Source organism: Vidua chalybeata, chromosome 3 (assembly GCF_026979565.1).
Source record: "Vidua chalybeata isolate OUT-0048 chromosome 3, bVidCha1 merged haplotype, whole genome shotgun sequence".
Taxonomy (NCBI): domain Eukaryota; kingdom Metazoa; phylum Chordata; class Aves; order Passeriformes; family Viduidae; genus Vidua; species Vidua chalybeata.
In genome coordinates this window covers 26,870,960-26,895,368 of record NC_071532.1, presented here as the reverse complement: position 1 = coordinate 26,895,368, position 24,409 = coordinate 26,870,960, and the positions used below count along the sequence as shown (strand labels likewise).

The window sequence follows — 24,409 nt, the reverse complement described above, 5'->3', positions numbered from 1 at the left end:
CAGCAAAATCTGAGCCTTCCCTCCATGTCTTCCCTGGTGGACACGCTCAGCAGTGCTGTGGATGACCTGGCCAGTGTTGTTGGTGAGGTTGGCTACTCTGTAGCTGACTCAGTGACAGAGCAAGTAACCAGCATGATCAATGGCCTGCGGGCAGATGATGAGAGCTCCAAAACGCAGAGTGATAAACCTGTGGAAGTCAGAGAGGAACACACACCCTCATTAACTCATTCTCAGGAAATTAATATGAAAACAAAGAGAGGTGCTGCAGATCATAAAGAGACTTATAATTCTAATTCATTTGATTTCGTAAAAAGAGGTACAAGTCAAGTTGGAGTATCTGACCATGTCTTGAACAAAAACCAGTGCCAGTTAAGAGGCATGGGTCATAATAATCCTCTCAGTGATACAGAAGTACCTCAGGATTTGAAGACTGTCAGAGGACCTTTTAAAAGGGCAGTAGTAGGGGGAAATGAGTGCTTTGTAAATGATAAATTCTTGAAGGATAGTAACCTGAAAAGTAAAACACTTACAGTGGAGCAGTCTACTGAGGAGCAAGATAATTGTTTATATGCAGTATCAGATAATTCTATGAATCATGAGCATAAAAAAATCAAACCACAGTCACCTGGAGCTGGTTTTAAAGATTCTGATAAAGTGCACAGTATGAATGTTCCCCAGGATTTAGAAACAAAGCTTGTTGAAGTACAGAAGGAGAAATTATCAGACTCCAGCTTGAAGAAGATGCACAATGACCATCCCAGTTGCCTTAATGAAATCAAAGAAAAGAAATCTGAAGCCTTCTTTGACAGAAAAAGAAAACCCATCTCAAAGGATGAAGGCAGTGTGTCAACTACAATTGCAAATGAGGGTAAAAGGAAAAACTCAAAGAAATTAGAAAGAGAGCTAAATAATAAGAAGACAGCAGGAAAAGGTGAGGAGTCTGTCAGCAAACTGCATTCTTCAGCATTTCCTGAAACTTATGATATTTCCTACTTTTTTCACCTAATTTACCATTTAATAATTGTTCTTCCTGTGAGTGCAAGTAGGTTTGTTTCAGTGCTTCATTTTCTAATTATGTTGATATTTCTTGGAAGTTAATTACTTTGCAAAGTATTACTTAAAGGAACTGATTAATAAATGCCTTTTCTATGTTCTAACTTTACTCTTTCTCTATACAGTTTTTCTTGCCTTCTCTACCTTGTGTGGTTTCTGCTGGAAACTATGAATTAATTAATACTGGAAGTTCATACTTGTGTGAAAGTGATTTTTATTTTGTTTCTTTTAAAAGCATTGCATAAGATGTGCTATGACAATAAAAGCAATTACTTCCTTTGCATTTGCATTACAGCAGATCTTCAGAATATTTCTGGGATACATAAGATAATGATTTCAAGACAATGAGAAATGAGAAACTCAATAAGAAATGGCAATTAAGTGATTTTAAGAATAGAAAGAAGTGAATGAAGCTTGTCTTAAAGTTGTAGTCTTGAAAGAAAACCTGTGTGTTGTTGTTATGGATACTTCGTGTGCCGTCTTCAATGTCCAGGCTTAGTGTGATATAGGAATTGCAATAGCAGTTTGTAAGGAAGAAGTAAAACCTTGCAATTTTACATACTTTTGCAGGCTGCATAGTAAAATTTTAGAAAGCAACACATGCTTTTCCAGAGGTACTGATTCTGTAAAGAAATGAATGATTTCCTAACAGAAACCCATTTTTTTCCTTCAGTTGTTTGTGTTTTCCTTATCTGAAAATTTCAGTTATCTGCTTTGTTGAGTTTTGGTTTGGTTTTGTTTGTTTGGTGTTTTTTTTTAATTTGAATTAGGAGTGTTTTCCATGTTTGTATGATAAACTATGATCTTATCTATTTCTTTACATAATAATATATTTGCAAGGTATATTCTCTCAAAACTGGCATTTAGGTCCCATAATAAGCAAATTAATAACTTTCAATAGGTTAAAAAATCCTTATGACCCGTGTCAGCCAAATAAAATAAAGATTTTACTAAGAACATAAATTCTCATAGCCAAGTTTCCAAATAAGGTATAAAAATGAAATGAGAAGTGGCAAGCAAAGGCATTAAACTCTGTGATTTTTTTTTTTTTTTTATGTACATGAAGCTATTTTTTTCCCAAGAAACTGAAACCAATCTGCTTGTAATTAATTTTTTTTTTTTTTTTGCATGGGATAGCTTATGATTAAACTTTGAGGAGGATTTTAAGTCCTCTGAAGAGGTCTTGCTTCATGACTTATAATAATGGTATACATTCTCATTCTTTTATGAGAGGAACTGGAGAAAAAACAAACTGCTTTTACTGAGAACTTCTGGATACTTATAAAAGTCAGTGTATTATTAGAGACATAACTTTCAACTCTTCTTTCAAACATGTTGCTGCCATGTTTTATGCTATTCCATTATTTATGCAGGCTGATTAATGAACCTGATTTCATATTTGTGAATACATTTCTTGTAATATTAAAGAATGCACCTAATACTGATGTCTGGCACTGTATTTTAGGCCTGGTATGCTCTGCTTTAATTATAATTGTGGGAATCTGTAGAAGTTTCAATGTGGCAGGTTTCAACCCCTGGAGGGCTGTATGAGGTACAGAATTTTACTCTGTGTTACAGCAACGGAGATTCCTTTTTCTGGGCAGCCTCTTGCAGTGAATGTGTTAGCCAGGATATATCCTGCTTGTGTGGTATTTTCAGTAAATGATCAGTGAAATTGAACTTGCTTTATAGCCACCCATAAATGGGAAGAACCATATCTTCTAGGCTTGAATTAACAGTCAAGAGTTGAAAGATCTACTTTCTCCTTAGAGAAAATAGTGCCTTTTAAGGCACTATTTTTCTTATAAATAGTAAATTAAGTTGATGTACACATTGTATGTAGAGCTGGTAGCCCCACATCCAGATAAGGTTTCCTGACAATTTCCCTTTCAAGACCTTATTGTGAATTTCCTAAATTGTGTGCCAAATTTGAAATAATTTTTAGGAAATTAGGCATTCTTTCTGTCTGAGATCTTTTTGTTCTGTTTTTTTCCCTAAGTTATAGTTTAAAATCTTTAACTATTTCCAAAAAACAGGTTATGGGAAAAAACATTCAGAGTATTTGTGCAAAAAAAAAAAAAAAAGTAGATTTCACCTCAGCTTTGCAAAGATGCTGTAGCAGCTTTGTGTGTTGGAATATGTGTTTGAAATATGGGAGAGCACTTCTCCCATGTCAGAGATGCCCATGTTCTTCTATGAAAAAACACCTAAGTTTGATAAAGTTATAAATTTTTTGAAAGTTTGCTTTTTGAAAAGACATGGTAAACACTTCTTATACTTTGCTTAAATTCACTGACCATCCCATTTGCACTCACATGCTTCATTGTAGGGATTGAAGAACAGAGCAGGTTTTACCCTGCCTTTGATATTTATGGTTACTGATGGACACTGGGAGTTTGAACAGAAGAATTGAGAATAAACATATTGTATGTGTGGACAGAAACTTCCTGAACAAATAGGACCCGAAGCACGTGGTAGATTGGGATTTAAACTAGGGAGGGTGGCAGCTATGGAGAGAACTGATAACTTCATATGAAGGTGGTGAGACTGAAGGTGTAAGACCAAGGTTACATGAGTAGTTGGTTAGAGATTGGGAGATTGAATAGCCAAAGAGAATAGAGGAAATCATCATAAGAAACCAAAAGTGGGTGCTTGGAGCAAGAACATGGAGTATGGGGCTGAGAGACAGGAACTCGGCATAGGATTCTACTTGTATAAATGTAACTTTCCAAAAGATTTCTTACCTAAACTTGCAGCAGAGGTCTTTTTCTGTATGAGTACCAGGGAGAAAAAGACCTCTATGGGAAATGATTCCTAAAAGTAGAAAGAACAGACCTCTGTAGTACTAAGAGGCAAACACTGGACTGTGAAAGAGGTCTAGATGGATGGCATACATTGAGTTAATTTAATTTTAACTGGCTGAATAAGTTGAATCTCTCTTTTAGCAGAAATACCCAGCCAGAGGAGTGAGACTGGCTGGGCATGAAGACAGGCACTAATGGGAGTGGAAATGCAGACCTGGAGCTGAGGGCATAAAAGCAGGGAGGGGAGAAGCAGTTGAGTGTGGCTGGATAGCATGTTAGACAACATTCCCTCGGATTCAGGAGCTGAGAAACAGCATTATGGGCACCTCAAAGCTCTGCTGGTAATGGAAATGCACTGGCAAATCATATACCATAGGTTTGCCCTCAGAGTAGAGGTAATGCTGACTTCTGAGCTTACATGAACTCTTAATGCCTGTTAGAATCTGAGATCTACAGAACCTCTGCAAGGCATGTTAAATTTGAGCATAATCCATCTGAACTTTGGAAAAAGGGAGGAGAAAATCTTCCCTTTTCAGAAATAAAAATACAGGTAATCTTTGATTTGTGGAAGGAAGTCACATTTGAGATGTAGTTGGAAAATGTTGGCCACAGGAGCAGGCACTACAGAACTGCTACAAAAAAATTAACTAGATAGATTTTTTTTCCCATGTAATTTTTGCTATTGCCAGATGTCTGCAGTAAAAATCTGCATTAATTTCAGTAATTGAACAAGGAGCTGTTTATTGTAAGTTAAATAAAATTGTGCATGCAAACATCTTTCACTAGCATTTTCCCATTTGTTATTGTGAGTTTAAGCACTACTGGCATAACTATCCTAAAGATTATTTTGTTGTAGGTTTCTTTTTGTAAATCAGTTTCATTTCTATGCTATGCTACATGCTCACAGCAAAAATCAGCTGGGAATGTAGGATCAGGAGCTGCTTGTTTGATATGTAAGGTATCCAAATGTAATTTTGCAGCAGTGTCGGATTTACTTTACATAAATTATTTTAAGCATTTTCCTACTTAATGAAGGGTTTCAGGAATGTCTATGTGCCACCTTACATGAATTGATCTATTTTCTGTTGAATAAGTGTCAGTATGGTTTTTTGGGGCTTAATGATATTTCAGGACTTCTAGACAATGAGAACAGCTCTCAGCAATTACAAAATCACAATGCTTGTAATTACAACAAGATATTTTTAAAATATTACAGAAATTTTAATTGAAATGGCTTAAATATCTTCAATGATAACCTCTTATGGTTATTTTCTTGTATTCTATTTTGAGCTGTAGTCGATTTGCTTTATTTTATTCAAACAGACAATTCTTATATGAGTAAAGACCAGCATGGTTCATCATCTGAGAGTGAAGATGAAGCACTGGGTAAATATCATGAGGCCTTGTCTAGAACCCAGAGTTCCAGGCTGCCAGTGGTGGATGGCAGACAGCAAAAAAACTATATATGGGAAACCAGACAAAAATATAGTCCCCTGTCTGCAGAATATGATGGATACAGTAGTGAAGCCTCAATAGATGAAGGTAAGAGTGATTTAAAAGCCTTCCTTTTATTCCAAATTTCAGAATTGTGTTCTGGATAAGTAAGTTGTAGACAAGAGCGGCTTGGCTAACAAATAGTCAATGTCTGCAATATCCAGACACCTCTTGTATTAGTGCATGCTCAAAAAAAAAAAAAAAAAAAAAAAGAAAAGCACACACTTGTATACATTCTTCCAGAAATACTACAAATGATAGAATATTTTGTTATATTAAGTTTCATTTAATTTTATCATTATTCATTTCATTTTTGGGGCGATTTAAGCTATTTTGATTTAGGAAGGAAGCATGGCAACTCTTGTTGAATTTGTGGTATTATAAATACAAAGAAGACATGTTATTCCTGTATTGATAAGCTGTTCTAACAGCAAAGTAAATGGAATTGGGTATTGGCTACAGTGCATATGGTCATTGCAGTGTGTGTTGCTGGAATGTTCTGTATCTTTTCTTCTCTTGAAATGACAGAAAGAAATCGCTACGAAGATTAGATTAATGTATTTTTCCGTGGTGCTAAAAGTTGGATTTAAATAGTGGATGATTTCTTACATGCTATATATTTCTTGATTTTTGAGTTGGGGTGACAGCTTGATGTAGAGGCTGGGAATTCTGCTGTCAATATTTTGTCAATATGCTTTTTGTATTTGAAAATAGTTGTGTGAGAGCTGTGTCCATAGCCAGTTTCAAGCATGAAAAGTGAAATTTTATGGGAGTTAGGTAAAAGTCAGATTCTGATACAGATGCCATATTATAGTAAAGTATTTTTGGTCTTCCTTTAGTATGCTAAAATGCAAAAGTTTTTTAGTGTTTGATTTTTTCTAATAAAAAGTGGATACATGTAATGAAAAGATATTTCACCTTAAATGTTTTATACAGTCCAGAAGGGCTTGAAAATTTTACAATTTCTACCATTTGATATAATTAAATTATATAAAAGTCTGTTTGCTGTTGAAATTTGAAATTAGTATGTGGTCATTCATGATTCCAAGCTACGACTTGAAGGACATGAAAGCCATATTTCAAGTAAATTGCAGAGTAAAAGGATTCTCTTTTGATCATCAGAAAATTAATTTCTTTCCTTTGTTGTTAAGTTGTAGGAAGGCAGGTAGTCTGAGTTCCAGCACACAGTGAAGGAGATGCAGAGGTGAGGTCAGGTGGTAAAAACTGATCCTTGAACACTGTGATGGAGGAGAAATAGGGACAGTAAAAATATGTTTGGTTTTGATATCTACTGAGATCGCCCAACAGTGTTGGTGGGGGGAATATGAAAGATAAGATACTTAGGTTTTCTTATGGCTTCTGTCACTGTTGGGAAAGAATGATGAGGTTTATTAACAGGTGATGGAAAAATGATTAGCAAATAATACCAGGTATGAATTATACAAGAATTACACAGGAAGACTCCTTTCAGTTATCTAGAATAAGATATTTCTTTCTCTGCAGACTACTGAATCTAGTTGTTGAAATAGCCATAGTTATACGACGTTCCTCTTTTTATTTTGTAACTGGTCAGATTTTTTGTCCAAACTAGTTCACCTTCTCAGTGAAAAGTCCTGAGTTCATCTGAGCTTTTTACTTTGGCCCTATAGGATTTAAGCTTCAAGGGCATCATGCTAGCTTGTATCCATTTTTTTTTTTTTTAATGATTGTGTTCCTTATCATCCTTTTAATTCATCAGAATTTATATTTACTGATTTTTATCTTGGGGAATGATAGTTTCCACTCTGAAAGTCTGTATGAGGATTACAGTCTAAGAAAAAATAACCTTTTTGGCAGGTCCCAATATTGCATCCAGAAAGTTACAGTTGTTACCCCTTCCTCGTTTTTTTTATTATTCTTCTATTGCTAAATATATCTGTCAAAAGGTGCTATTCCTTTTCAATGCTCTCTCCATTTGGAAGCAGGCTGGATATAAATGCCATTTTAAAATGTATTGTAATGAAAGAACATTCAGGGTTTGGAAGCAAAAAAACTTCTAAAACAAAAGCTATCAAAATATTCTAAATTAAAAACTTAGATTGTTTTAACCACATAATTCTACTTGCACAAAAACTTTAATAATTTCAGTATTTTGCTTTGCTGCTGCTTATGAGAGCATTCTCTTCCCACATTTTACAAGGAATGGAGAATAAACAGTTATTTTTTTGACAACATGCAATCATTCTACACCGTATGTTCAGCAAAATGCTTGCAAATTAGAGTGAGGAGTTTTTCTCATTTTATTAATCCATTATTCTCAACAAAATTATGTTCAATACTATTAAAAAAAAAAGTTTTGGACATGGTAGCAGATGAACAACCTAACATTTTTTGCTTCTCAGTGACCTGAAGTTGGCATGCTGGAATAATTAGTGTTTGTACTTTTTATGCACTTACATTACTTCAAAGAATCTTTGCACAATGATAAAAATATTTTAGAATAGAGGAAGAGACAGTGTATGCCTTATGTGATGATCATTACAGAGGGAAAGCTGCCCAACATAGAACTTTGATGGAAGGAGGTGAAAACCTCATGAAGAATGCCTGCAATCAGAAATAAAAGAGAGATTATTACTACCGAGCTGTTCATATGTGTTCAGAGAAGCAGTTCACTTAACAGAAGACATTAAAAATCTGATTCCAAGGGGGAAGCATCAGCATTCCAGATGTTTCAGTGTGATTTTTAAAAATGCAAAGCTTTACTGTTCCTTAAACTTGGAAAAAAAATCTGTAGAAGATTTGATAGGAATGCTGATTTTTTTTTTTGTTAAATACTTGGCTTTTATGGGTATTAAATTATTTTTGTAAAAAGTGTAAAGACAGATGGTAGAACCATTTCTTGACTCTTCTGTAGAACAAGTAGTGTGTTCCTATGTATTTTGTTTAATATGAGAAAAATTTGTCAGTGCATTTGACTTTGTGTGCTTCTGTTTTCTTATATGTGCTTTATAATTTCTACTTCTAACTCTTGAACATTTCCGCTGTGCTTCCATTGTAAGGCACTGATCAGTCCATATGTTGAGCTTATTACACTTGATAGTGTTAGGGTGAAGTGATGAGAGGACAGAATTAATTTTTGTCTCACCTCTGTTTTCCTCCTGCTCGTTGCCAGTAAAGCAGCCTCTGATCATTTACAATAAGGACAAGGGAGAGTGGTTTTAAGGAGATCTAGAAGATTTGCTGAAAGAGAGTAGATTTAGATTAGATATTAGGAAAAAAATTCTTTTCTTTGAGGGTAGCAAGGCACTGGAACAGATTGCCCAGAGAAGCTGTGGATGCTGAATCTCTAGCAGTGTTCCAGGCCAGGTTGGATGGATTTCTGAGCAACCTGGTCCAGTGGAAGGTGTCCCTGTCCAGGGCAGAGAAGCTGGAATGAGGCAGTCTGTAAGGCCCCTTCCAACACAAACCATTCCATGTTTCTATGATTCTATGAATTCCATCAAAGACAGAGTAGTATGAGTAATGAAAATGATATTTAGTTTTCAGAAAATTTTTGATTTCTCTGCTGAATTTTCTCTTCAGCAACTGATCTCTCACGTTCTATTTTGCAATAGTGAGTTGTGTGTTTTTAAAGGAATCAATAAACAGTTTTACCAATAACTCTGAACTTCTGTCTTTTTAAATTAGTTTTAGCTATGTGTGTATTTAACTCTGCATACACAAAATTTAACAAAGAGACAAAAACATAATCTTGTCTTTATTAATACACCCTGTATGTTTTGCTTGTCTTGCCAAAAACGTGGTTAATATTAATGTGTTTGCATCAGTCAGATCACTGAAATGGCTGAACGTATTATTTTAAGGTTTGCATATTATCAATTCTGTAATTAGTTTATTACATCCATTTTCTGGCTGCATGTCTCTAAAAGCATCATATTCTGAAGCCTGAAAAATTGTGTTGTATGTTTTCATAGCATTCTTTTCTCCTCTAGATGGCCATATTAATCTTTCTTTTCAGCATATTTGTATCGAATTCACATGGCATTTTGTATAATGTTTTTAATACTAAAATGAAGAAAGCTATGTGCTCTGCAGGCTTTATTGGTGTATTTTCATGATGGAATGTTCTAGTAGCACTTTTGGTAATTCTGTGCAATTCGAGGGTTTAAATTTTCATTCACAAATACTGCTTATGGCCATTGTCTGACCTACTTGATATATTTTTATTGCACATTTGATGCATTTAGTTTTTTACATGTTTTACATATAGATACATAAAATGAGAAATAAATTACTACTGTGCTTGGATGCAAGTATTTCTATAGACTGTAAGCCATTGTAAATATAAAACATTTGCAGTGAACTCCTCATTGACAGGTTTAATTCCAGAATATCACTAAAGGAAAACCTAATTAAACAGAAAATCAAGTTGATGACAAATGTCAACATTAAAAGTAAAATGGTACAGAGGTTTACACTTGAAGTTTTCAGCTCTTGCACAAAAGACCAAAAGGTTTTAATCTAAGAAAAGAGAAAGCTGTGTAACTACAGGATGTGTGGCTCAATGTCTGTCCTTAGGTCCAGAATTCCAGGGTCCACTTGAAATTTGATATCTTAGTTTTGCCAATAATATTGGTTTTGTACTTTCTAATATTATCCAGTAAAGTATGGATACTTGCCGAAGTAACCTCTCTTTCCTGTTTTCCTGACTAAACTTCCTTTTACGTTTTTAAAATGTGTATCCTACTTCTTATATTATTTCCTACCATTTCAGTGTTGAATATGTAGTATTATCTTTATGTGCTCCAACTATTTGTAATATTTTGGAAGAGGGGATTAATATGGACTGTAATATTACATGTTTATTTCAGAAAACAAAGAATAAAAAATGAGGGGGGAAAAAGCAAGAAAAACAGCACTAAAAGATATTTCTGCTAACAAAGAGTTTATGAATTGAAATAGGGATCTAAGGGATAAGGAAGTGTAAAAATTTTATATTTAAAATTGGCATTAAAATTAAAACTGGTAATCTTTGTATTTCATAATAGAAATATTTTTTGTATCTATATTGGGATCTTAAATGGACCATACCTTCTTAATAACTTGAATTTTGAAAAAACATTCTTAAGCTTAGAAATGTAATATATATTGAAATTACATTTCAATATATCCTATTAATTATATTTTGAAATATATTGAAATTACAGTTTTGCAGGAAGATGTCAAAGACTATTGATTGTTCTTTGTTTCTGAAATCAAGATTCTCTCAGTCTCCTGAGATGAGAAAAGTAGAAAAGGAGAAGAAAACAGTTGGGGTTTTTTCATAGTTAATTTGTGATATGCTTAAAGCATTACCTCTTTAACGGCTGTGCAAAATTCCTGATTAGGAGCAAGCAAGGAGAATTGATCCCATTTTGAGGCAAAATAAGTCACATCGTGAAGGAAAAAGGAGTAAGCTCACTTGCTTATTTAGCATACTTAGATATACTTTATTTAGCTATAGTTTACCAGTTCAGTAAAACCACAGGTTCCATCTCCAGCCTCTTTTAAAATGTTTTTCTAACTTCTCAATTGGTAAAGCCCCCTGGCTGAAGACATTTTATTTCTGAGATTGGCCCAAGTGCCTTACATTTCACAAGGTTTTTTTTGAAACATATGGAAGCACTAAAAGACGGCAGCGAGAAAACATAAGTTCTCTTAAATGAGAATCTGCTGCTCTAGCAGGCATATGCTACTGGATTTTATCCATCTTTTCCATATTGTGAAGGTAGAATATGGTTATTTTTGTAGTTTATCTTCTCCCCTTCTATTCTTCCCTAGGCTTTCGGCACTTTATGTTGATGTGTCTGTGGACATATGTTTGCCTCGTTCCTCAGTGTCAATCTTTGCACGTGAAGGCGACTGTTCTTCTGGAATCTCTTGGATCTAATTCTTTATGCGGCTTTTTGCCTTTTTTTTTCTCTCTTGTTAGTTTTCATGTCTCAGGAAAAGTCTCCTCACTGAATTACTTAAAGTATATATAGAGATTTCCTCTTAGTATCTTTCCAATGTAAACACTAAAATCTCCTTCACGAGCATCTCAGAAGTGGTATAGAGGTGAATCTCCCCAGTCTGTTTAAGCAACCTGGCAGGTTTTCATTAATAAATACATTCTGTGAAGCAGGATCCTACTTCTTCAGACTTAGCAAGCTGAGGTGAAAGCCTTTGGACAGGCTGACAGAGGAACAATGGATCACTCAGTAAATTCCATGATAACCATATGTTTTGCAGTTTAGTTTCTGTCATTGCATGTAAGTAGATCTCTTTTCAAGCAAAGCGTGAATGAAAACTTACTGTTTTGAAATTATGGAGTGAGGGCCTCTGTATGGCTGTATTGTGTTCAGCAAAATAAGGCCACAAAGTTCTCTCAAAATTGGTCTCTGTGTAAGCTTCAGATACTAAGAATTACAGGCAAAAAATATATCTGCCATGGAAAAGAATTGTCTACTGGTATTCACACTGGAGGACTGAAGGCTCAGTTGAATACTCAATCATAAATAGTTATTTCTTTTCTTTTTCCTCTAATGGGCCTTAAATAAATAAATAAATTCAGTAAAAAGAGTATTTAGGAAAAAGGTGGCCACCCACTTTCTTCTTAGGTGTCTTTGTCAGATTACCTGTGAGATTTCTCTGGTGTAACACCTATTGGAAGTAAATACTCTTTTTGTCCTACAACTTCGGATGGGCTTAGGCTTCAAATAGTACATTCAAGGTACTTTGAAAGAGTCTTTAATGAAGAGATTTAAGACACCTTTAGAGCAGTATTTCTAAATGCTTCAGAGTGTATTTTGAAGGCTGAGTCATGTTGCAGCTGTGAGTACTCCTGATATTCATACTTGTGTATCTTATCTAATAGTACTTGTGTACCATCAATTCATGTTATTGATGTACTTTTTGGAGATTTTTGAGGGATTTTTTAGTTACAATATTTCTTTAATTGGTCCAGCTTCCTTATTCTTGTTTTTCTATTATATGGCATCTACTCCTGACATTTTTTATTCTAGGAGTAATTAAAAATCTTCCTGTAGTGTACAGGAGAGTGCAGTGATAAAATACTAATGATACAAAGTTCTGATTCCTGATCATGTGTGTCTGCCTCTGGTTAATTGAAATAAATCTTCATTGGCTCCCAGCCCTTAAAAGTCAGAGAATGATGTCTTGTGATTTTGAAGCTTTTGGGGAGTGTGGCTGTTGAATCCCTTGCTATATCAAGGGAATATTTAAGGATAGTTTTGTAAAAAAGATACTTTTGTAATTCAAGGACATGCAGAATAGTGTCTAACCTGATTTGCAATGCTTTCTACTTAGTGTCTGTGATGTTGTGTGTTTGGGTTTTCTTGTGTTTCTTCTTTAACCAGGTTTTTGCTTGGGGTTTAGTGGGATTTTTTTGAGTTCCAAAATAGCTTCCTAGTGCATTATGACAGACCTCTATTGTTCTTCTGTAATAGTGGAAGACAGTTCTCTTAAGTGCTTGAAATTATGGTGCGTGTTTCCACAAAATATACTCAACTGAGTGTTGCAGAGACTAAGGTGATTTAAAGACTAACTCTTGCTCTGTCTTTTATTCAGTTTTGCAGAATTAATATATTTTTTTTCTTCCCAAGAAAGTATTACCCCTTGTCTTGTGAGAAGTTCCTGATAGAAAGGAAATTTTCTTGTGAGCAATTTGGCTATGATCATGTTGAGGTTAGCTTCTTTACATGTATGAATAGCAGACATACATAATGCTTACAAATTCTTGAGTCCTGTAATAGGCTGAATTCACAGATGGGGGTAGAAAGTACATGTGCAATTCAGTATTACTCATGGAATTTTCTTGAGGAATCTTATGGAGGAGGCAAGACATAAACAGGGATTGAAATGCAAAGGAGATCCATGTCTGAGTTGAAAGACAGTTTGGAAGAGAATGGATTTACATTGAGGACTTGTGAGTTTAAAAGCCAGATAGGTAGTATCAAAGTTGTGCACAGTCTTTTCAACCAAAGGAAGCACATGAAAGTGATGGATAGAATGAATTTGGGTAATTCTGAAATCATGGGTTTACCCTGAGATGGACAGCAGAGATGCTGGGGAGAAAAAGATGCTGTTTAAGTATGCATATCATCTACTGCTGAGAGAAGAAACCTAGTAACAAAACTCAGAGTTAGGGATGATGAAAAGATTTTCCACAGGAAAAATTCCTTTTCCAGCTAGACCTGCTCCAAAGAGGAGGAAAAACTGTCTTCCAATGGGAAAGGGCTTTTTCTCGTGATGTGTAGAAGTGAGCAAAGCAATCTCTCAAATTAGGTTCCTCCTGCCAGCATCTTGAATTCTTTGAAGAAATATCCTTGCATTGATGTGAAGGCTTTGAAGAAAGTCACCCTTCGCAATGTGATATCTCTGAAGAGATGTAAATCATACATTCATGATAACAGGAAAGTTTCCATTTTATTGTAAACTTACTCTTTTAATACCTCTCTTATCTGTTTGAATCTGGAATTTATAAGATCTTTAACTTGGAAAAGTTCAAAGACTGAAATAGTGACTGAAATAGTCACTGAAATAGTTTGCATTTAAAATAGATGCTCTATATTCGTAAAATGTAGAACTGTTTTGTGATATAAACACAACAGATAGAACTATATCAGCAGTAAAGATAATTTCCTTGATGAACCAAGTGCTTTTGCTGATTCTGAGAGTTCATGGCTCTATCGTGGAAGGAGTGACTAAGAAACAAGATTGAACAGTAGACTGGAAATCTCTGTGTAGTCATTATTGGGTACATTGGGAAAAGGAATTTTACCCAGTACCCTACTTACCACCTGAGAATAGTCATGCTGCTAGATTAGCACAATGGAGCAGTTTAGGTAAATATGAGAGCCAAAAACTAGAACAGCTTTCCTAGAATGGAATAATAGAATGTTTTGGGTTGGAAGGGACCTTAAAGATCATCTATTTCCAAACCCCTGCCATGGGCAGGGATTCCACCCACTTGATCAGGTTGTCCAAGGCCCCATCCAGCCTGATCTTGAACTTTACATAAGAATATTACAAAAGAATGGCTTACCAATTCTTCCTCTATAGCAGCTGTGGCTAAATGGAGCATTTTTCTTACCTTTAAAGGTTAAAACCATAAGATTTTTAACTCTAGTCCGAAACTAAAGTTTGCCTCCCAGTTGTGCATTTTCCCTGTAGGTTAAGGAGAGGTTACCATTAGGACTGTTTGATTATATCCTGAGCACATTACATTTTAACCTTCTCTTTTGTAAAAATACATTAGGGGTTTTTCTGTAACTGAAGTATTTTTCTGTTTTGTTACCTAATGTAGATTATTTTCCTTATGTATATTTATAAGTTTCATAGACATGCTGTAACTATCTTGTAAGTATTCTCTTGAAATGGTTTAATGAATATTTTGTCCTTACACAAATTGAACAGTCTTACCATTTTAATCTGATAACGTTTATTTTATTGTTAGGATAACTATTTTCATAGCTACTTTGAGTATATTATTGGAGACTATATTGTATCTGAGTAAACAATATAAAATTGTGTCTGTAGCTTCTGTGGAGGCAAAGATCTGTAATTTGTTGTCTTGCAAAATGAGTTCTTACTTGCTATTTGGAACACTTGTCTTATGAAGTTATCCTAAATTTTAGGATTTGTTAGAATAATTTCCTTGGGGAAGGGGTAAGCATGATATGTTATACAACTTGAAGTAATTTTTTTTGTTTGTGTCCGTTTAGTTTGGGGCGAGCTTTTGGTTTTTTGGGCGGTGGGATTGATTTTTTTGCAATTACCTTTCCTCCACTGTATTTACAAACTGGAAATGGATGCTTAGCTAATTGCGATGCTTCTGGTCATTTCAGTGCAGCTGAAGATTATCTGCTATGAAGGAATCATGGTCTCATGAAAGCACATAGGACAACTTAAAGGGAAAATTATTTTATTATGTAAATTCTGATTCTGGTCCTTTGAGAGAAGCCAGCAGACATGGTTAACTGGGTATAAGATTTTCTGCATGGTCACCTATGCCCAATTCAATTAAAGCTTGATCTTTAAATCTGTAAATAGGAAATCTTGCTGCATTCACCTTCTCACCACTTAGTAGTTCAGCAGCATGTGTTTTTGTGTATATATCTGTACAATTTGCTTGAAAAAAAATACTAATGACCCAGCTCTCCATTTTGACCTTTGGTTTCAGTCTTGTTGAACCATTCTTAATTTTGTCCTTAAAAGTATTTTGTTAAAGATTTTCAATTATCGTGACTTCCTAATTGTTTTAATTTTTAAAGAAGTTTTATCATGTTCCTTTGCAAATATATCAATTTGCCAGATAAAGGTTAAAAATTAGATACATTTTATTCATGTTAAAGTCACACCCAGCTTATTTAAAGGCAGCTTTGACTTAGAGTTGCAAGCCTGAGGATATTGATTTGAATTATGCATGACTGTCTGGTATGCCGTTCCATTAGCCTGCTGGATGGATAATGTAAACATGTTCAGAATTTTAAGTATCCTATATGAGCAGCAGGTTAAAAATAGAGCTGATAAGAGCATGTGTATCTGAAAAATCCAAATCTTGGAGAATGAAACTACAAAAGGATCATGTCTTCAAGAGGCTGACTTCAGGTGTGAATTTCTTTCCTTGGAAACTGCTCAGCCCAAACAAATACAGCTGATGTGTGTGATTTGAGCAGGTGACGCTGCAAAGCATTGACATCTGTACCGGAAAACACACTCACAACCAAAAGGCCCGGACCAACCCTGTGGATTTTGGCCAAAAAAAGAAGGGTTGTGTCTGTTCTGGTTTAAATTGGTCAAGATTTACTCCAGGGATCAGGCTAATTTCTTCACATCTTCTTGGAAGAGATGGTTTGTAATGGTATTTGATTTTGCTCAAACTTTCTGTGGTTATATCTGATCAGTTGTTTGGTTATCCCTGCGTTCTGCTCTGGCAGTAGTTTGGTAGCAGAAATAATGACTTCTGAACTTTGCTTTTAAATCCTTAGCACGGTGCTTGTAAGATTTAAAACCAGTATCTCTTTAGAATTTTGCCCAAGTTCTTCCTGTGAATTTTAATAGAAGAAACCCACTACTCTGGAGTGAAAAGTATGGTGTCATCTATGTTACATTTTATAAAGATTTATTATATTTCCAAGTGTTTCTGTTGCATCTGTAGCATTTGTGGCAATTTGATAAATGAAAAAAAAAATACTACTGCACTTATTTTCAACATCTGATTGATACAAACCAGAAAACTGGTCTAATTTTGCATTAATTTTTACCTACCTTCTCAAAACTATTTTTCTTGGAATCTTTTATATTTGGCTTTGTTAAATGCAGTACATAATGCCAGAATGGAACTATTTTTAGATTAGAAGAATGAGAGAGAATAATGATGTCTTTTCCTTGGACTTTATAATTTTCATTTACTTACATCTTAATTTAGCAATAATCCCATGAAAATTTGCAAGTATATGTATGAATTAAAAGCTGCTCTTGATAATGAAGTTGATTATACTACTCTGATATATTGTTTTCTTTTCTTCTCAACTCTTGGTTCATGAATTGTATATCCACACCAAAAATGTGGGCAGCAGCTAATTCTTGGGTAGCACTGGTAAAGTTTGAAAACGTACTTTGTGCTGATGGTCATTTTCTCTCTTAACTGAGGAATAGTTAATCTGTTAAGAGATGGGCATGTAATGCTCTCCTTCAGAGAAACTCATCATCCTGCTATTTGATAATAGCTGCTCTCTTGACTGTTTTCAGAGTGAAATTCCTTTCACTGGCAATAAGAAGCACTGCTCTCAATCATCTGCTTGTCCTGGTGCCGTTTCTTTCCTGTAAAGAGAAGGCACTTCAGAAGAAGAAAATCTTTTGAAATAGCAACAGTAGTTGCCATAAGTGTTAAAGGCAATCTGTTGGCCACAGAAGTCTAGGGAACTACTGTGGCAATTTCCAGAGAACTTCAATATTTTGAAAAGGAAGAACTTTAGAGGGATGGTAACAATGGTAGTTATTTCTCAAAAAAAAGACTACTTTGTGCTTTAACTCTTCTCAGAGAGGACTGGAAGAATCTCTTGTGTGTTTTTATGCCCAGTGAAGATAATCCAGGAGAAAATTATACAGAGGAGAAACAATAGCGTGTGTAACAGTGAGTGTAATGGCCTGGGTACTGAGCTGTTCTGTAAATATCTCCACAATTCCAGATGCTTTTTTTTTTTTTTTTTCTTCTTTATAAGTGGTACTGACATAAAACTGCAGAATTGTAATATTTTGGTAGCACAGATGACTTAGCATAAATGCTACAATGTAGCAGTCAATTTTGAGTTCCTTTTCCTTGTTCTCTAGCTTTCAGTTACTTTTAAAAGAAATTTTCAGGGGACAAAAAAAAGAAGTGAGATTTAATTCTAGTTGAAAGTTCACAGAAAAAACATTATATGGATGTTTTGTCCCCAAAAGAAAATTTGAGACAGTTAGAAGTTAAATTTAAAGGTTAAAAGAAATCCTGGGAAATGTAAGTCTAGCCTACATTGACACTGTTAGAAAAATGAAAATATTCAAGGATTCTTTGCTTCATAAAGTAAAGAACTTTTTAGAAAACTTGTGGAAAACTTGCAGAATGATGCAGTTATTTCATAATATGAGCAAGGGTAAGAGTCTGGGGTTTATGCCACAGTGTCTCTGGCTCAGATATTATACTTCAAATTCTCTGTATTTTAAAGCAGGGTTGAGCCTGTGGATGTGAAGAAGCCAAATATGTTTTTTGTTGTAATACTTAGAGAAGTTTAGATAACTGAGGAAAAGAGGCAAGAACAGCATTTGTCTACTCAATCTTCTCTGTCTTTCTTGCTCTTTATTTGCCACCATGACGCTTTTATACAGTTGATGTCTTTCCAATGATTTAATGCACTGAAAGCTGGGAAACAGTCCTGAGTCAAGTTTGTATTACAATAATTTGTTTTTCCTTCTGGTTATTCCCCTTTATTTTTCACACATAAATTCCGATTATGCTATCAGCACTTGGTTTTTGAATACTGTGTAAATTTTGCTGTCTCAGTGAGAGTCTTTTGTTTTTAAGAAGAGGTCAGAATACAAAAAGCATAATGAGAAAAATCTGTTTAACTGCCCTCTTCTACACTGAATAAGTACAAATTATTCCCAGCTTGTTGGAAAGCAATCTGCATTTGAAAATGTCCATAAGAAATTGGTATAAAGAGGGAGTTTAGGGGAGTTCTATTTACTCTAGTTTATGCATAATCTCAGAGCATGCAATGTTTCTGCAACTCCTTTCAGAAATGCTCATCAAGATTTGCTGTGTCTTATATCTTCTCTGGATATATTGATGTAGAAACACTTAAACTCTGTCAACTCAAAATAAGCAGCAAACTCAATGATTGTGTATTTCTATTTTCATTTCAACACCGAAACTGTGTTGGTCAGATTAAAAGAATTAATGTCCGTACCTTTTTTCCTTTTGTTTTCCTTGAGCAAAACGTCTGAATTTCAGACAGAAAAGAACCTGCTTGTTTATTTCATTATAAATGGTAGTATATGGCATATTTTTTTTTGGGGGGGGGGGGATGGGGGGCAGAAAGAGGAAGACAAACACTTGAAGGGGTTAGATATTCATCCTGTATAGATGGCTTAGATTCCTACTGTGCCAGTTTTCTGGTGTTCGATAAGGCACACAAAGCAGTTGTGGGAGAAAGCATATCACTTGTATCCATGGTAACTCGAAAGATACTTTGGAACTCAAAAGGGTGGAATAAGCCAGAGTAATAGGTCTCATTATAAGGGCAAAATACATAAAAGGTTCAGGCATATGCTTTTAATTAGTTGCCAAAAATAGTTGGAATCGGGGATGATGCAATGAAACAATAATTCTTGGTGTTAGAAATGAGCAACACTTGAAATCTAAAAGGTGTGCTCAGATGAAAGGCTTTATCTTGCCATCTTATGGGTATTCAGTCCATGAATACTAATAGGTTTGCAATGGTTTCTTAATCATGCTTAGGACATGAGAGTGCACACTGATAAAAGCTCCTGCAAGTCTCGCATGACTGTAAGTTTCTGAAGTTCCATAGTGATGTTAATTCTCATGGCTGTGATGCATCTTCTTATGAATAGTATGTGCAAAGCATTCTCTGCTGTCTCACAAGGGCTCTGCTTGAAAAATAAATGTAATGTGTGCTTCTCTGTAGGGATAACAAACAAGTCATTGAAAATCAAGATTAATTTGAGGTTAAAGATCCAGTATCAGAATAAGTCACTTTAATTAATTTTAAAATAAGAAGATAAGCAATGGGAAAAAGTGTGAAAACTTGAATGGATAGACTAGACTGGAATACCAGAGAACAAAGGTAGTGCAATATATGAAGTACAAGATATAGGCTGTTTGAAAAACCATTTTAATAAAAATATTTTAACACAGTGAATAATTTTGAAGTTTTCTATTTGAACATCAGTGTTTGTAAGGAATCCATCTTGTATTGCAGTGCAATTCTCCACATTATTTCCTCTGTTGCTATAGAAACTAATTCTAGTGCAGCTGTGATCGCTTATCAAAATTCTAATGTTTCAATAACCATTTCTTATTTTGAGTTACTTAAATAGCCTTGTCTTTGAATCAAGCTGCACATTTCATCACTGCTGAATTGTTGACTGGTCAAAATGTTAATGCAAAGTAATGGCAAATGCTGTGGGGTTGTGGTTTTGGTTTGTTTTTTTCTTTTTGCTAAGTAAGCTATCATACTTATTGTTAAAGTTGGAATAACAAGCAAATTAAGGCTCTTTTCACTTGTTAAATTTCAAAGGTCAATATTTGCTGTCTAACATCAGCATTTTGAAATGCACATTACTTTCTCACTGTAATCTTAATTATATTTAATATTTCATAAACTTTAAATGGTTCCTGTTACTGGTACATGGCCATATGGAGTGTGTGTGTATGTATGTGTGTTTACATATATGTGTGTGTAAACTATTTTTAAGGTACTTATAATGTAAAAGTATGTGTCTTGATGTTTTCATTTTGTTGAAATAAAATTTTCAATGATACTATAGTAGAATGCCACCAGTTAGCAAAGTATTCTGGATCTCTTCTGCTCCTTGTATTTGTTTCTTTGGGATTGGGTTTGAGGTTGTTTTTTAGTGTTGGTAATGGTGGGTTTTGGGGTTTTTTGTGGTTTTCTTTTTTTTTTTTTTTTGGGGTTTTTTTTTGGCTGGTTGGTGGTTTTGTTTGTCTGCTTGTTTCTAACAATAGAAGTGCTACACTGAAGGTCGTGTGTATTTAATGCAGGATGCAGCAATGTTCTAATTGTGAACCATGTTAAACATCATTCTGCTGAATATGTTTTCAACTGTAAGGCTAAGATCTAAAAACTTCACTGACACCAAATTAGGAGGAAGGGTGTGATGATAATTGGCCCGGAGACATGTGTTGTGTATTTCTGCTGCTGTAGCACAGCTACCAAAATGTTCCTGTAGTACTTTTCAAGATAATCACTGACTTTCTAATGAGCGTACACTAATTTCATGTAGAGTGAAATAAATAATTTTCAATTTTGAAATTATCATACAAACATTTTGCAGCTGTAGCTGTCAGACTTTGATTACTAATTAACTGCTCTGCACCACCTTTAAGTCTCTTATTTGGCAAGTAGCATCATACAGTAATTTCAAATTAGATATATACATTTTTTCTGGTATTAGAAAGGTCTATGAGAAAAACATTTTGATGGATAGGCATATTTTCACTCTGTGCCAATGGCTGGTAGGTTTATTATTGTGAGTTAAGACCATGACAACACAATTCTCCAGAAAGTGTTTTGGGAAGTTCAGTGTGTTGAGAATGACTGTTCCTCGATTGTTCAGTGCTGTTTGCTTGGGTGGATGACATGGAAGAGCAGTTCTTCTCCTGCTGTTTGCTGTGGGCTGAAGCAGCGTGCTCCTAAGTCTTAGGAGCCCTTATGCAGCTTGGCCACTGTTTTCTCATCCTCATAAGCTCTTGCCTAACTGTTATGGCTGGTGCTGTGGCTGAATGAAAATATCTTTACCAGCCAGACTCATATTCATTTAGTCTTGTCAAAATGCAGAAAATTACCTATTTTGTGAATTGTATGACAGCTATGGAAACATAGCAACACCTACATCATACGTTACATGTAAGTCTAGTAAATCGGCTCGTCTATGACAGTGGGAGGTCTCAGAAGCGCCGCAAAGAAGAGCAAGAAATTTAGTTTTGAATAATTGTGTTTCTTTATGCCTGGAGAAACTTGTTTGAGGCCTTGCTGGCGTGAGCAGAACAGACTGATGTGCTCCCTGCTGGTTAATCTGTGCCTTTTCTGTGAATTCTTAGCCCTCTTACTGGGTGTGTGAAGGAAAGATACCTTGGTCTCGAAGCATATCCATTTCCTGTGATTTCACAGTGTCTATTTTGCCTTTCATTTTCTGGAGAGTTGGCTCTGGTAAATGATACCAGAACCATTCCTAAGCAAACTTTCTACAGACAATAATAACTGAAAGGTTTTAGAGGAGTTCTTGACCCTACACAGACAATTTTCTTCTACTGTTGACCTGTTAGGTGCACCTGCAAACTGAAATCATAGTAGATTTTTTTTTCTGGGTTCTAGCTGCTTTTTTATTTGCTAAAGTTATGAGAGCTGTTTCAAAACAAAACAAAAAAAAAATCGGATTTTTCTAGAATGATTTTACCAGAAATACTTTAATATACTGCAGAGAAGGCAGTCCATTTTACTAAAGCAAACCACTGAGCCAGTGTGTGAAGGAGAGAAAGTGCCTGAATAGATAAGAGAAATCAAGGTCCTTTGGAATTCCAGGATCTGAATAAATAATTACCATTGTCTTCCTGACTAAAGGAAAAATAACAATACATATAAGATATAAATTCAAAAATAGATGCTAATTGTGAGAAGTGTCTTGCCTCCCTGGAATGTAAGTTGCTGTGTTCTCTAGGTTGTGCAGATTTTCACCTACAAATATGGATATTTCCACCCATCAGACATCACTGATTTCTCTTTTATCTCTTTGCTCTGTTGACATTGCTTTTTTCTCAGATCTGAACTACTTTTTTGTATGTCATATGTTGTTTTATTTTCCCATTCCTCCCTCTTTCTTCCTCTGTCATTTTTGCTTTATTTTACCTGTTTGTAATTTTTCATTCCTGCTTGCATCTTGTCTGTTCTTTATTTCTCTCTTTGCACTTTTTCATTTTCTATGCAGATCTACTAAACTTCTCTCCCTTTATTTCTTTTCTTTGTTTAGTTGAGAACAAACCACTTTTTTTTTTCCTGAATCATTGCATTACTTTCTCCTTTTGCCTTTTTTTTCCTTATTCCATGTACCTTTTTACCCACCCACATGATTTATTTTTTATTTTCAATTCCTTCTCTTCCACTGCAAAACTTATTATATTGGAAAATTCTGTGGGGATATATATGGGAGTTTTTCTTGTTGATGGTGTTATATTTATAGGAGTTTTTCATTTTGCTGGTGGTATTAATTTCAAGTTAATTTTAGATTAATAATAATTTACAAGCCCAAAGTATAAATAAATAGAAACTAAAAAAAACAAACAAACAAAACCAAACCCTCAAAAACCAACAGAAGAAGTGGCTAGAGTACTATTGTAAAATACTTGGTTTCTGTTTTTCTGTTCCACTGTTCTCTGAAAGCTTTCTGTGATGAGGAGTACTTCTGAGCTAGATTCACAGCAATCTTTATTATCTTGTTTTCACCCTGTACTTAAGTTCTCCATCCTTAAAATGCCAAACGTGTTAACTTCTACCATTATAATACTACCAGTATCCTCCATAATATATATTTCACTTATATCTCTATTAACAGCTGTGAGATAGCCAAATTGTGATCATATAGCTGAAGTAGATGGGCAGAAAATTTAACTCATGCCCTACTGAAATGGTTCATGCATAATCCTTATAGTGCTGCTTTGTTAGTGACTCACTCCAACAGAGAATCCTTTGCAGTCAAAAATGCTGTGAAAACAAGGCAGAGGAATCAAGCTTTGTGTTCCTATTCTGTAAGCAATTCTTGATGGGAAATACCTTTTATGGTTAATTTTCACCTGTTGGGGTTAAGTAAGAAATAGAAAGCTTAAATGGTAGAGTTTTTTTTTTTTAATTGCAAAATGCAGCTACCAGGGTAAAGGTACTTTTAAGAAACCATGAAGTTACTGCATTTTAAGTTGCAGAAGGAGTTCCTAATAAGAGAGCAGTTTTATTTTACTTAAAAGTATGGAAAAAAGAATGAGGGAATTCTGATAGTTAAGTACTGTAAGTATTGTATACACTGCTGAACGTATCTTGTGTATATCAGTAAATTAATTAGGATCTTGAAAGGGGAATTTTGTGTCACTTTAAAAGCTATGTATTTTTTGTTTTTGTCAAATATAAAACAAAATGTGCCTGAAATTAGATGCAAAAACATTAAAATGCTCAATAAAATTATCCACACAACACATTAATCTTGCTTTCTAATCACACTTTGTTTCCTCATTTGAGACTGAACAGAGTGAGAGCAGGAACATTACAGGAATATTAGCTGTGTGTTACAATACTTCACTGGGAATTGACTTTAGACCTCTGTGGGATCTTTTTCACCTTCTCAGCACTTCATTGCTGCTCAACTCCTGAGCTTAATACCACAACCGTAGTAGAATTCAACTGGACTGGAATTTGAGCTTTAATTTAAGGTGATAACTGTACTCAAAAGAAGGATAGTAATGAAAGGGAAATATTTCCTAAGCCCACATCCTGCTGCTGCTGTTTAGAGGTATGAGGGAGGTGCTGCTTTGCACACTCTGGTGAGAAATTGGGGTTCTCAGGGGCCTGGGATGCTTTATAGTGGGGAGAATTTTCAAAGCTTTTAGCTATTAAGCTCTGAATTTTCCTAAAGCATCCATAAATGCTGGTAAGAGAGCCGAATTTGGAAATTTTCACAGACATGATAAAAGGCATTTCCTTGTCACCAAGATACTCCTAAGATTTCAAAGCAGGTTGTCAATCACCCTCAGC

At 34.9% G+C, this 24,409-nt stretch overlaps 1 protein-coding gene across 1 annotated transcript in view; it reads left to right on the top strand.

Moving 5' to 3' along the window:
- SYT14 (synaptotagmin 14) overlaps positions 1-24,409 on the top strand; it is a 78,563-nt gene that overhangs the window by 27,461 nt on the left and 26,693 nt on the right. Inside the window, exon 4 of the mRNA XM_053938454.1 lies at positions 5,181-5,399. Coding sequence (XP_053794429.1) covers positions 5,181-5,399 — 219 coding nt within the window. The remainder of the gene's footprint in view (positions 1-5,180; positions 5,400-24,409) is intronic.